The 15,507-nt window shown below is 43.7% G+C and overlaps 1 protein-coding gene across 5 annotated transcripts in view; it reads left to right on the top strand.

The window, feature by feature from the left end:
- Positions 1–15,507, top strand: part of Scgdelta (sarcoglycan delta) — a 260,585-nt gene that overhangs the window by 207,016 nt on the left and 38,062 nt on the right. The window contains exon 1 of one of the 5 annotated variants that reach the window (XM_076368312.1): positions 12,995–13,088. The exons of the other annotated variants lie outside the window; for them this stretch is intronic. Coding sequence (XP_076224427.1) covers positions 13,066–13,088 — 23 coding nt within the window. The 5' untranslated portion in view covers positions 12,995–13,065. Of the gene's footprint in view, positions 1–12,994; positions 13,089–15,507 lie in introns of those variants that run through there. 5 annotated transcript variants of the gene reach the window in all.

Genomic DNA, 15,507 nt, shown 5'->3' on the forward strand with positions numbered 1-15,507 from the left:
ACAAAAGAGTAACCGCTTGATTCTCATTACTGGGATATACTGGTTAATGTTAATTCGTGAAATCTTGGGATTCATAAGTAATAGACTGTTACACGGTTAGCAATTAGAGCGGAGTAGGTATGTATCAACGATGCAGCTTCAATATTTCATTCGTCTAGACAAATGGAATTTTAATACTCGAGTCGCGTGTGGAATTTTATTACTGGGTGAATTCTACTTACTCTCCTACTGATGAACATTCGCGTTAATACAGTACCCGTAGTATTCTCATATAATTTACAATCAACCGATTCTATTATCATTCCGAGCTTAAAAATCTTAGATTTTCCCTACGAATCACTTCAATCGGAAGTCGAAATGTTTCGGGAATTGTTCGAGGTAACGGTAAACACGAGATGTTTATCGCTGTGTATCAATAGGAAGGACAAAGTGTGAAAACTTTGTCGTTCGAGTTACTCCGAACAGCGCGCGTAGAACAGTGAACAAATAATTTCGCCTTTGAGTCTAAGTACGGTTCGCCCATTTCAGATGCACAGAAGCCCGGTCTAACCGTAACAGCCCCCGCGTTTGTATCACCCGGTACACACGCAAAGTGCACGTAACGGCGACGATCTATACTTTAATGCTTCCTAAGTTTGCTGTGTAATGTAACTCGAATCGTAGGAAGGCATCAGTATGGTAGCAGGAGAGCGGCCGCATGGCGAACCGTAAACTGTAAGTGTGATAGCTAGTTAAAGTGAGTTTGCGGGTTAAGTTACGTGTCACCGGTACACCGCCCTTAAAATTTCAATTAACGTGCAAATTACGCGGCTCGCCCGCCTCACGACTAAGAATACCTCGCGCCGACAATTCAGCTCGATGTTTTCATTTTTGACAAATTCCGTGCGCCCGATACGATTCTCGCCGAGCGATTTCCTATCGCCCCGCGGAACGATCGAACCAGATGCTTCCGGTTACCATTGAAATTACCCTTAACATACCCACGATTCAAATGGAATCAAACATGAAATTTCAATGAATATAATCTCATTCCCTCCTAATTCATTATAATCAATGAAACGAAGGAAACGTCGTAGACTCTTTCGTGTAAAAGAATAATGTTTCTTTCAATGCATCACGAAGTCTAAGACACAGAAGAGAGAAAAATAATAGAATCTCCATTGCTGCTCGCAACCTCTTTCCAGCGTGACGACGATTTGCGGATTCCATTTCTGTTGAATGAGCCATCTTTGGAAACTCGAGACGACATTATTCGACAGATCTTTCCGGCACCTCTAATGCCATCTTCAATTTAACACGAGTAACAGCAGTGACAGGGAAATCATGAGATAACAGTTCAACGTTCAAAGGTTAACCGAATTAGCTCTTGATAGAATAGAAACCCAATGAATATAACGGTTACATCGATCACGCGACGGAGACCGGTATCGATCACACCGTACCTTCGACGTGTCGCAGTTCGCACGATCGTGCGCGAATAAAACTGCGCTCTCTCCGCGTAGAGCCCGAAAGTCGGCGGAACGCGTCGCTTCTCCGCATAAACGGTCTCATCGGTTCCCCGGTGGCCATTTTTTTTATCTCTCGTCCGCCGCGCGCAATAAAAACAGCTCGGGGTCCGTGTCTATGAAAATTTCACGCGTCCGCCGTCGAACGGCGTCCCGGGTTCGCGGAAATCGCTTCGGCGCGCGCCATGGCGGAGCGCGAATCCCGCGGGGTCACGTTCGCGATTTTTTCCACGCGCGAGCGCTGCCGCGCCGGCCGAAGCGTACACCGATGCACGGGAACGATCGCGTTTTTGCCCGTGATTATTCAGGCGTCCGCAACTTTTACGAGTTTACGTTTGTTCGAGCGTTTCCCGATCGTTCCGGCGCGGCGGCGGCGGCTGTAAATCCCGCGGAACTACTTTCGGATCGGCCCGTATTAAATTCCGCACGCGCGTGTAACCTTATGTGCGAACACGTACCGAGCTGTAACATTCCAGATAACGTTTACGACGCGGTTAACTCCGATGGAAATCGCGATCCCTGATAAATTAAGTTCCCCTCGCTCGAGCGCGGTCAATGAAACTTACGTTCGGATTCCTGAACGCGCCGGCATTCAGGCGGTATCAGTCGCCCGTGTAGAAATAGTTCGATCACGACAGACAATTATTCTCTCCCTCGAACGAGTCGATTGTACTTCTCGCCACTTTGCCGGGAAACAGCTATATAACTATCGCGATGAACACGCGAGTAACTCTCAAAGCGGAAAGTTCGAGTCTCCTCGAAATTATATAACGTTCTGGTACGGTGGGGATGTTTTCAACGTTGAGAAATCTAGAAAAATCTAATGGGCGTCGCTGAGAAGAAATCACGCTTCGATGTTAGGAGATTAGACTCGACGTTCGTTCGGATACAACGAGTCTCTCGCGGATTGACGCTGAAGTATGATAACGAGTCGGTTTCCGTAGCAAGTGAATACCACGGGAGACGCAGACGCGGTACACGGGATTTGCGGTCTTGAAGAGGAAATGCCAGGCCACCCAGCCGCCCAATGGGAAATGTCAACGAGGTCGATGGCAAAAGTCAACGGGCATTTGCCGCGCCGCGGTGTTGGGACACGTCGCGTTTCGTTTGCCGAATACTGGGGCACGCAGTGGTATTTCGCGGCTCCGGGTTTCGTGACTCAAAAATTATTACTTCGTCTGACGGACGCGTTGGGGACCCGTCGCCCGCGGTACGGTTTTGCGGTTTATTATTCATGGCGCGCAACGTCTCCGCGACGAAGATTGAAGTCGTTCTTCGCCGTTGCGTCTGCCTGAAACGTCTCCGCGACGACCGATGTATAAATTAAAACGGGCTTAACGCTGAACGCGACGAGACCGAATGACCAGTTTCAAAATATTCGATATTTACAACTGTACGTTTTCCTTCATTGAATTTTACATCGATTCCAGTATTGCATTAATCGGTTCTTCCACTTTTGTCTTTATTTCTTCTTCTGTTCCATTAACGCTAAAACTACGGAGCAATTAAAATGACTTATTTCCAACTTTGTATAAAAATATGAAAAATACTTGAGATTCTAAGGGTTAGAAATTTAATAGAAAATCTTTTGTAAAAATACCTTCATCATTTAAATACTTAAAATAAAAATTCTGAAGTAGATCAATTTGACTCGGTAATATTAGTGTTAAGGAAAATTTACTGTTTAATGTTACTTTAATTTTGTAACCAATTATTTGACTGATTATGGTAGAGATTGGTATACATACTACCGGTATCTTTAACGTTAAAAGTATTTTTGATCTTAAGTTCGCAAGTTTTTCGGAAAACCGGATGTTTTTTGGATCGGACGTGCCCGTAATTGTTCCTCGGAGAGGTAAACTTCGTACTGAAAGATTGATGCGCTTTTATTTACAGGAGGAACGGGGAAAAATCTGTTTGAAACTTTCGACGGATTTCTACCTTAAGAAGTTTTCGATTCGAATTACTTTTCCGCTCGAATCATGCATCTTTTATTCGACCGGCTTCCCGCTGGAAGAAATAATATTGATGTAAACCGAAAAGAGGTAATTTCGAGAGCATCGGTCTGTATACGGCCGCGGAAGTGTTTATGTACCGCGTCTAAATATTCCCGCGCTCACAGAAGTATACGACTTTTCAGAAATTCCATTTCCCTTTGATCAAGAAATTTCGCGTGGCCAAACTCCGCGGGTCCATGAATTATGAACCACGCCGCGCCCGGAACTTTCGGACCGCTCGCCGATTTTCAATAACATTGTACGCGTGACAAATGTCCTATTGATATATCGTTAGGAATAGCTAGCGCTGGAACTTCTGATTCGCTTCTATTGCGAACTAAACTAATAAAACATAAAATTCCTCCGCATCTACAATAAAGCAGTGTGTTCACGATCGAAATCATTAACCCTTTGCACTCGGATGTTTCTTAGAAATATTTCTTTACGAGGCGAAGACGATGTTCTTTGAGACTAATTCCAAGAGAAATCACCAGTACATTGGAAAACAAAGCTGTTTTATTCACGTGTCGAGGCATTATAGAAAGTTTAACATTAAATATCACGTTCTATAGTTTTACTGTGTCAAATCAAGTAGTGACTCAGTTAAAAGGGTTATTTACACTTCACAATATTCACACTAAAACTACCACGTACCTATAGTGACTTATTCTCAATTTTGCATAAAAATTACGATAAGTTTCTAGAGATTCGAAGGATATCTAGCAGCTATGCGAATGCACGAATTTAACACGTTGACTGCCATGGGGGTCACCGGTGACCAACCAAATCGAATTAATATAGTTCACTCAATTAAACCATGATTATTTGAAAACATTTCTATATTATAAATAATGCTAATGTGGTGGCATTCAGCTAGATGAACCTGCAATAATAACAATGCAATTCAATCAAATGATTTAATATTATTTTTCCATTTCAAGTATTCTGTACCATGAAATCGTGCATTCAACGTGTTAATAGAAAATCTTTTTGAGAAACGCCATAATGCTTAAATCACTTGCAAAATAAGCATGAAGTGTATCGACTTGACAGGTTCTGTAGTTTTAGTATTCTCATCGATAAGAATAATTATCGTTACCGAGGTGACGTACCGCGGTATCTTTGAGAAGTCTTCCGCGTAACACGTAGAACGGATTCAGAAATCAATTGAACAGGGCCGGTAAGTTTATTTTGATTTCCTTCCTGCTGTAAGAGGGCAGGGTAAGCGGAAACGGAGGTTTCGTTGGGGTAGGTTACGGTCAAAGTCGAAATATCGAGTTTGGTGAGAAAAGGCGGTCGTGGGATAAGAAGAAAATAGGGGCGCGGGCGGTGGCCGAGGGAAAAGGGTAAAGGCGAGGGAGGAAAAGGATCGTCCCTAATCCGCGAGATCGAGCCGGTAACGCGATCAAAGCGGCTCCCTTCCGGTCTCTAAACCGATTTCCTTGGATTCGGAGAAACCTACCACGTGGGTCGATGGATTTTCCTTCTACCGTCCCGGAAACTTCCTTTTTCCGCGAGCTTTCTCCGTTGCCTCGCCCGCAACACTCTTCTCGTCCGTTTCTCTTTCCTCTCTCTCTCTCTCTCTCTCGCCCCTTCTTCCTCCCTCCTCCTCCTCGTCTTCCTTTTCCCTTCGCCTATCCAAGACTTGCTATCAATTACTTTACTATCTCCGCGACCGGCCGTGATATATGTAACAGAATAAAGATAACAACATTTTAAATTTCAACCGGCGACCAATGAACGTTTTCTATAAATCTGACCTCGGAAATAGGGGTGACGAGGAGGAAGGGCGCCATGGCTCGGGGGAACGTGTGGGTGGGTCCGAGCTATCTCGTTCCGTTGCGTTTATCGATAATTGTCCGGGCTCGTTGTTTAATCGATAATTTACGCGACGGCCGTTAATTCTTAATCGAAGAACGCGTTTTGAATACCCGCGTAATCGAAATCCTGTCGAGTAAGCCATTACATCGCGGTTTTATTATTATTATAAATGGAATCCGTTATTGTTGCGAACGTGTTTTAACGGACGCAGCGCGATCGCCGGTTAACACGGTTATTTTCGTTTTAATTGACATTCCCTGACCAATTTCCGCCGCGCTGTTTGCTTGGATTCCCCCCCGTTTTAGCGGGCGACGCTCTAATTATCGTTTCCCGATTTTCTTGCTTAGACGCTCGGGGTTCGCGGAGTGTGACTAAAGGAATTCTCACTTGATAATTTGATTTCGCGACGTTTGCGATGGCGGGGAGGACGAGGACATTGTATTCGTCGACTTCCAACTCGTTAATTAATGTAAGGTAATTGAATGAAACGAGTGAAGCGAGGGAAATCAACGAGAAATGAAATAAAATTTATATTCGAATCGCTGTTTAAACGAGTTTCCCTTTATTGCCGATGCAATTCGCAGGTTTATTGATAATCTCGAGATCGATTCTCTGGATTTCTGATTAATCCCGCGGCCGCTCGGAGAAAGGATATTTCTCCACGGTCCGACGCGCGGCTTTCTCATTTCGACTTCGTTTTTTCCCGCGGCGCCGCGATCCTAAATTTGAAAACTTCCTTTGCCCTTTGATCTATTCGCCGGGCGAAATTGCTCGCACGCCGCAACTTCCGGCCGTGCTTTCGTTCATGCTCGGCCGGATCTTTGGACGGAGGAAAAAAGGGCTGTCCCACGGTCGTTAGATCTGACGAAGCGCAATAACTCGAAAACGCTCCGAGCCCGAGATTCTGGTAGGCGGCCAAAGTGAAATCGTAATGGAGACGGCGGACGGCCGACGTTTTTGTCTGTTCGGTGTCATTACGAATCACTTCGCCGGCGATTAACAAACTTGAAATACTATCTGCCATTGTAATAAACTTAATGCTGTACTCTCGTTAAGTTATTTTCTGTTTCTTTCTACTTGTTCCTACGATCTCCTGTTCGAACGCTACGTCAGAAACTTCTTTTCGATTCGAAACTTTGTTTTCTCATTTTCCAGAAACCTCTCTGGAAAAAGATTACTGTAACTCTTACACTATAAATGAATGACGCTAATTTGAATACCTTAACACGACTCTTACGGTGATCGCCGGAGCTTCCAAATTGCTCGAAGACAATTACAATAAAAAAATTGCCATTGAATCAAAATATTCAGAAACACAAGATTCTAGATAACAGTGTAATATGAGCACTGTAATACCAAAACATTAATAATTATTTCTAATTCCATTTTCCTATATTATAAAGGAATAAATTTTGCTATAACCAAACGCTCGAAATTCTCGTGGCAGTCAACGTGTTAAACTTCGATTAACAAAAAGAAGAAAGATATTTAAATAACCTCCCTCAATCACCTTACTTCGTACAAAGAGTATAAAATCGAAGAATCATCTACAACACAACGATAAATAGCACAAAGAATCATGCTCCACGCAGAATCATTGAAACAAAACCGAATTCACAAATAACCCCCGCGAACCCGACACCCACAATTCCCCCGCATCCGGGAAGAACACTCGAATATCAAGTCACATCGAATCAGCAGCACGTCGAACGGCAGAAACTAGCTCATCCGATAGGCGATCATTCCGGTTTCTTGATCGTGCTCGAGGAAAAGGTGAAGAGTTATATAAAACGACTCCGCGATTCACCGGAAGGAAATATCGAATCCAAGGAAAGAACGAGACTTCATAATACCGCGGCCAGCTGATCCGCTGTTTCAGTTATCCGGCGGGCAAACAGATCCGGCTCGCCGTGCCGATTTCTCCCAGCCAATTCCGTAAGGGAAGCTTCTTGCGTTACTTCTGTCGGAGTACAAGAGCACGTCGACGCTATTAAACGGCACGCGGCTCCCGTTTATTAATATCGACGGGCCGGGCAAAAGGACGACAAACAATTTAACCCGATCGCGCTTCTGTTCCGACGATTTCCGCAGTTTCTCCGGGCGATATTATAATTTTCATTATCCTTCATTCATCCTCCCTCTCCCTTCCCCGGAGGGTTGGGAGCGACGAGGAGCCGGACGGTTTATTAAAACCGACCGGAGAGTTATTTGTTGTATCGGCGCGGCGCGGCGTTCGCAAATAGAACGTATCAAGCGAGGCACGGTAATCGACGTTCATTTCAAGCTTGTCGAAGACACAGTATCGAGCCGCGATCGATCATCGGAGAGACTATCGCGGGTGGACAACGCGGCGGAATGCCGATGACGATGATTGATATTAATGACGGGGCTGCGCCTCTTCCTCTGTCTCTCTACGTTTATCTTTCCCTCCCTCTCTCTCTCTGTGTGTTCGCCTCTTTGCGGGATATGAACGAGAGGAACCGGTTTCCGCGTCCGTGTATATGCGGGCGTTAATAATCGGCGCATCTGCCCTTTTAATTTACTTAATCGGCCGTTTCAACGACGAATCGACGATACGTTCGACGTATCTCCCTACCGCGGACGCTTATCTATCCGTTGAACGTTAACGTGTCGCCCGCATAGGACGGTCTCGTTAACCTGCACGCGAACGGGACGAGGAGGCATTCGAGATCGCGATACGGTGCTCACATATGTCGCTTTGCTTCGTGATCTTCTCTTAACGGTTACTCTAGTTGCTTCCTGAACACTGGTATTCGTTTCTGTTTAAGATTGATGGGTAGTGTGTTTGGTGAATTGCGTTTACCGGTGATATTTTGTGTGTTTCTTCGTTTTCGGAGTGAAATTGGTTTTAGAAAATTGGGTAATTATATGTAGGAGGATAGTGAAAGTAATTGTGAATGTTTGGAAGTGTGTTTGTTGGAATCGTTCGGTTTTATTAACCACTTGCGCTGGAAAGACGTGACATGCACGAGACGTTTCTATCCAAAAATTCTCAATGATTTAGATTACTTCGAAATGTATCAGTCTATACAGAATGATTAACAAACAAATTAGTGTACATATCAGTGTGAAATAGGTAAAAAGAAAATTCATCGCAGGAGACTGCCAAATTTCTGAATTCATTTCCAGCGCAAGTGATTGGTAGTTCCTAAACAGGTTGTCAAGAATTTTCTAACACAAACTACCAAGCAGTTACATTGACTTTCGAGTTTATTGAGTATTGAGACTTCAATTGATTCACAATTCAGTTTGCCTGTCGCTATATCAATTTCTTTAACACTAGAACTACGTACCAGTCAAAATGACTGATTTCGATTTGTTTGTTCAGCAATTATTGATATCTTCAAAGCATTGAATATTCGAAATGATTTTGAAAATAAATAGTCCGAAGAAACCGAAAATAATCTATTGGTAGAATTTTTATAGGAATTGCATATTAATCGTATTAAATGCTCGGTAGTTCTAGCGTTAATAACTGCTCAGAGGAGCAGCTGTTATCTTCTCAATAATTGCAAAAGGAAGAAATCAGGAATGAGTGATTTCCACTCGTCTGGTAATTCTAGCGTTAAAACGTATCCTGTGTTTTGTTCGTCAGCTTCTTTGCGAGGAGAGTACGCTCGGAAATTTGTATTCAGCTACGGCGATGATGATAGCTTAAGCAACGGGGGAAGAGGAACCGATGTTCCAGGATCGCACTGACAAGAAAACGATTTCCGGGAGAAAACGTTATTTGTCCGTCTACCCCGTGCAATCCAGCAAAACATATTTTCGGAATAATGGTGAATCGAGGGGTTATCACGGTCGTCGGATTCTCTTGTAGGGTGCGCGTAGCCAGTCGATGTTTGATCTCATGATTGAATCGCACAGCCAATAACTGACCGCCCTTAAGGGGTTTTGCGAGACCCTCGAGAAATATCGGGGACCCGTGATGTCTTGATTCCGGGATGTTCTTCCCGCTGTTCGTGAGCGGAGTGATAAAAGGACATTGAATTGCTAACACTTCCGTGTAAACGTATCCTTGTTGAGTTGCATGCACTGTCCGCGCGGGGAGTCTTGTTCTACTTAATGCATTCGCGATCAGCGTTCCTCTTCTTTCTGCCGCGTCACGGAATATTAGGTAAATTTAACCTGTTAACTGTGGAATTTAATTAAAAAAATTCTCGCTTCGCGCAATAAAGTAAAAAGGTGAAGTGTATATTTGTCGAACGCAGGACGAATGCACCTAGGGTATATTTTAATGGAAAGCTAAAGCGAAAAAGAATTACGTGCTTATCTGAAAAAGAATTCGTCGTTGAGAGAATTAGTATCATTTTGATTTTAAGATGACGTGTATACTCGTCGAACGCAGTTGACTGGTTAAATTTAATTTAATTTATTTATTATAGTTAAATTTAGTAAATCCTTAGTTTGTGGAAATTATTATGCAGTTTTAATCTTCGGAGTACTAAGATTGCCTGTCTATTTTTAATAACTAATTTTTAATAATCTGTCTAATTTATAACTCATTAAAATTGTTACTGTCTGCGAACGTGTTAAAAAATCTCGTTTTGTGAGTAGTTCTGTGGAATGATAATTATTATAAATAAAGAGTACACGAGGATTTGGTTAATAAAATAATGAAATGGTTTCAAGGTATTATCGCGAAAACTACAATGGTGATTCTCAGTGAATATTTCTCTTTATTGAATAATAAATGACAGTATGATCAGCTTTTCAGAATCCGACTTCCATTTCCTCTTGCTCTCTCCTTGGCCTTGTAACGATGTCATAATTTATGACAAAAATGACGTTATTATTCCCCGGCGAGTACCGACACCCAAGCAAATTTCCGATCCATTCCGGGCCCATTAATCTTTGATCATGGAATTACATTTTCGGACAAAATTGAAGCGCGACTGGAACAGTCTGCGAGAAGATCAGGTGCTCATCGCGTGGACTGCAATCTCCGATGAGCTCCCAGCAACAGAATATCCACTGGCTTCATTTCGATGCTTGCATAAATTAGAATCTAAAATCTGTTCTCACAATTACCAGAAACTGAGCATTAATCCACTAACTTCTTAAGTAACTTACAATTGTTTCCCAGACCTTCAATCACTACAACCTCAACGATCTCACAATATTAACTACAAACGACTCACTTTCCAAACTTTTCACATCTCCAACCTTCACCTCACCACCCAAACTTCAACCATCACACTAATCACAAAATCCCCCAACCACAAAACGCTACTCCACTCATCTGTTAATCCTCAAACCCAAGGAAACCCCGCTCGTCAAAGATACATAAGCGTCATAAAAGGGCACCGAGAATTATCCAAAAGCGAGACGCGTGAAGGGCGGCGAAGAATAAGGGCGAGCGTAGAATACATCACGCGGGAGATCAGCTCGATTACGCTGCGACGATAATCCACGCGCGGCCGAAATATCAGCGGGGCGCAATTTTATTTCAATGAAGTGCCCGATGCGGTAAAATTGAAAAGGGCGGGGAGCGTAATTTCCGCGGCAAACTAGAGCCCGCTTCGAGCGGTCGTACTGTAAACCTCTGGCATTTTTCATGGAAATTGCCGAGCAATTTCCGCGCTGTCCTGGAGGAACTGGCTGGCGACGAAAAGAAAGGACGAAAGAAAGAAAGAGGGAGAACGGGGAGAACAAGAGAGTCGGCGAACGGCCGGAAAGGCGGAGACGTAGAAAGGGTCTAGCGCCACAGACCGCCGCGTTGCCGAGTGTTTCTCGATGCGATGACGAACGAGTCTATTAGCGGCAATTCGAGCTAAACTATGTTTGGCTTGCGGCAATTGGCTGGTCCGCTGGCCGTGGCCAGGTGGAGCGGCAAGGTCGACACGACCGCAGGACGAGTTAGAACCTCGATCGGCGTTGCCCGACCGTCTCCTTACTCGGACCCTTCCGAAATCACCCCTTTCGCACCCTTTCCGGCCTTCCCGGGGCGCCGCAGAGCTGCGGTCTTCGACTAACCACCCGATAAGCCCTGAGCTTTCGGACAGCAAGAACAACAGCAACGGTGGCTGGGAAATAATTAACCTGTACGTTCGTTCGCGAACCACCTAATTCGATGGCCTTTTCCTGGGGGCACTCTCGCTGGCCGACGTAACGTCCGGCGCTCCGAGATTGCGCTTTGATATTATGGAAAACCGTGGATTCGGATTCCATTGTCCCCTCGGACGTCTGCTGCCCGCGCTATCGTGCAATCGGATTACGTTGGAGTTTTGCTTTTCCTTCTTTGTGTAATTAAGTGCATTTTGGAGCTGTTTTGGATGTTTGGTGGACTCGCGAAGGGATTGGGTGTTTTTTGGATAGTGTTTTGATAGTGTTGAACTTCGCAGTTAGTTACGGCGATGCTCTGGCTCAGTTTCAGATTAGTGATACTAAGCCTGAATGAAATAATGAGATTTTCGATTGTAATTGGATCGATGTCGATACGTTAAGTTGTGGAATTCGAGATTCCGAGGATGTATGTTGTTGTGGAACTCTTGATGAGAAATTCGGCGTTTTGCGCTAAGATCTACCCTTAAATAGGTGGCTGTAAGGGTAGCGTCGGGGGATGAGACACGCGGATTGGTTGTCTCCTAGAGTTATAAGTTTTGGACAGGGAGGAGGCCGCTTTTCCTGATTGGTGACAGTCACCGGAAAGTTGACCGCCTCCGAGTCCATCGGTCACCTGCAGGTATCGAGAGTACCTTCGCGTGACGTCATGGAAATATCTAAAATGTAAAAATGCTAATCCTCGAACAGCTGAGGGTGGTTGTTGAAGGTAATGGTCGATGGCTTCATAAAGTTATTTGAGCTACGATCCCTTGAAAGATTTAGAGGAACGTTGACGTAACAGTGTTTCAGTTTGGGACACCGAACGTCCAAAAATAGTTTGTGTTTTATTATTGTATTTAGAGTTAACACTAGAACTACCGTACCAGTAAAATGACTGGTTTCGATTTGTTTCGCAGTTACTAATACCTTAAAAGCATTGAGTATTTGAAATGATTGTGGAAATAAATAGTTTCACTTGAGTATGAGTATCCAGAGAAACTGAAAATAATCTATTGTTACAATTTTTATTGAGATTACATATCAATCGTATCAAACGCTCGGTAGTTCTAGTGTTAATTATTGATGGAAGTAGTTTCAGTGTTTGATTGTGCATCGATTATACTATATCTAAACTCAGTTTCAAAAATACGCGTAACAATCTATTTCCGTGAGATGTTTCCAGTTCAATCTTCACAGTTCTTACGATAATAGGAGTCTAGTACTATATAAATCTTTTAAGGAGCGCAAATTGATAATGTAATGGAACATTTCCATTAAAATGACGACGTTTTTAACGTGGAAATCAAATATTCTCATACTTCTGCATTATATGACATTTCCCGTTCTGGAAGGTGGCAGCCTATATTTGAAATGTCAAATCGATTTGCTTTGGTACAGTCGATTAAGGATGACTAACACTCCGTGATTCGCTGTCTTTCGTTATTTCCTTTCAGCAGTTCTGAGACGTCACGGCGCGGTAACTCGATCAATCGCGGATGAAAAATAACTGCGTGCATGCGGGTCAAACGAACAAGCGAGTCCGTTAATTGAACTATCGGTGAATCTCGTTTGATCACGATTATCCTGCACACAGTACGATCTAATTCGTGATCGGTCCGTCAGCTTCGGAGGATCTAGGCTCGTCGAGCACTCCATCAACGTACGGGTCGTGGTTTATGCGTTCCGCCATCAATTACAAGTGAGCGTATTATTGAAACATTTACCTGCGTTATTTTAAACAAACATAGCTCATTGAAATCTCGGAAAATAAATAAATATCGAAGCGGTTTTAAACAGTTTTTTTGAACAAAACATTCCTTACCGCTTCCAGCGAGAGCGCACATAAAGCATTTCAATAAATGACCGCTGCTTAGTTCTTCACAAATGGGATTTCTTTATTCAGCGAGCTCGCTCATTAAAATAGGTTTATGTTTTTATACATTTAATTTCTATTCAGCGATTTCGCGGTTCGCCAGGAACAACGTGAACTCGGATGGCCGAAAAGTGAATGGTTTGCGAGACGTTTCGCACAAGTGTCTTTTCCAAACGAAACGATCGAATGTTTATTCTTTTCCCGCGGCGGAAAGGACAGGGTAAAAGTACACTTTACAGTAATCACCGTAGAATCTCGATTCGGTCACGAAAACAATACTGGGCCGACGCACGAAGTGTTTAGAAAGTAATGGAGGAGCGTTTAAGCTCTGAAGTTTCTGCTTTTACGTGCCGCGCCGAGGAGAATCGATCCACGCGAAAATATCATACATTTCCATTTTAAAAACCTTTCTCCGTAACATTCGACTTCTTCTATTTTCTTGGACTCTTTAAGGTTTCATTAAAAGAGGTAATCCCAGTGGATAAAAAACTTTCACCCTATGGTTCTCCATTCTGCACGGCGAAAGGTTGTACACAATGAGGCCGGAGGCAACATGATTCGCATTATTTTTTATGGACAATTCAATTGATACATTTCACTCTCATTAGACTTTCAGTATATTATAAAACCAACTAACGCTTCAACATATTCACAACTGAAAATGACACAGGATTTTAAAATATAGATTAATCGGTAATATATACTACAAATGTTCACTGATTTATAGAAATTTTGAAACTACAAAAATACACAAAATCCGCATAAAACCAACAAATACATGAAATATTCACGTATCACTTTATATAATACTTATTAGTTGACTATTTTCCATCCCATAAGTGTTTTTATATAAAAACGAGATTTCTCGTTACCAGTACGCAATGTGCTAAGATTTCTTTTGTAACTGAGCTGGATGGAACTTTAACCCTTTACACTCGAGAGGTGACCATTATATTACAAGTGTCTTTATATAAAAACGAGATTTCTCGTTACTAGTACGCAACGCGTTAAGATCCTCCGTCCAATCATACTTCTCCACTAAATAAGCCGGATTCCCAATGTCTAAAACAATCGTCGCAGAATCGCTCGAATATTACCGGTAATATCGATGTAGGTCCGATCGGGCAGCCGCCATTAGCCCGAAGATATTTCACGGAGTTTCTTCCGCGTCCTCCGCAACAATGACCAGGCCAACTAGTTCCGGGACTTCGGCGGAGGCCGAAATTCCCTGGTAAAGTCGTTCCCGGTCCTATTCGAGCCTCGCCAAGCCCTCCGAAGGGAATCCTGTCGATCGTAATCGGCCAAATAAAGGCAGCCCCCATTGTTCCCGCTCCGTTTCCGGCCGAGTTCCCGGGGCAGATTGACCTTTCGGATCGAATTAAGTAGACTTTCGAATTTTTGCTCGCCAACGAGCAGGAATTATTCCGCGGCTCCGCCGCATTCGGCTCCCATCGAGGCCCGGGGATCCGCGTCGTTCTCGAGGGCGCATGTTCGTCCGGAAACTTTTAAAACACTCGAACGGTGTGTACCCACGCCGCGGAGGGGGGTAATTCGTCTGTGGAATTCTTTGGGAAGCGGGGATACGCGGTTACTTTCGCGGCGAGCCCTCGCCGAAGAGCGGTGCTTCTCGTAGAATCGAAATCGACAGCGAATCTCCTCGACGGAGGGCTGCCGGGACATTAGTTACGATATTTTCAGCCTCGCCCGCGGACGCATTCGATAACCGATCAATTCGGTTCGACTGATCTAGCTGGGAGTAAACTTGGAACTTCTGGTCGGTGCGAGTCAGCGTAGATCCGTCTTATTTAAAATTTCAGTCAGAATAGGTATTTTTGGCTTAACTGTATAGATACCTTAGTTATTATCTTAGGTCCTCCGAAATGGTATTCCGATACGATAACTCAGTCGATCGAGTCAGGAGTAAATTTGGAATTTCCGGTCGGTGTAGGTCGGATTTTGTTTTATTCCAGGCTTCGGCTGCAACGGGTATACTTAATTCAGCTGTATAAATATCTTAGTTATTTTCTTAGCGCCTCCAAGAGCGTACTCGATAATTCATGAATGAGACGGCTCAACTGATCGAGTCGGGAGCGAATTTGGAATCTCTGGTCGTTCGTGGGTTAGATTTGTCTCGTTTAATATTCGACTGCTGATAGATATCTTTGGTTTAATTATTTCGTTAGCTTACTCTGTCGAGTTCGAAGGTGTTTCTGAACGTAACGGGGAACGGTTAAAATTGGAGGAA

Source organism: Nomia melanderi, chromosome 6 (assembly GCF_051020985.1).
Source record: "Nomia melanderi isolate GNS246 chromosome 6, iyNomMela1, whole genome shotgun sequence".
Lineage (NCBI taxonomy): Eukaryota > Metazoa > Arthropoda > Insecta > Hymenoptera > Halictidae > Nomia > Nomia melanderi.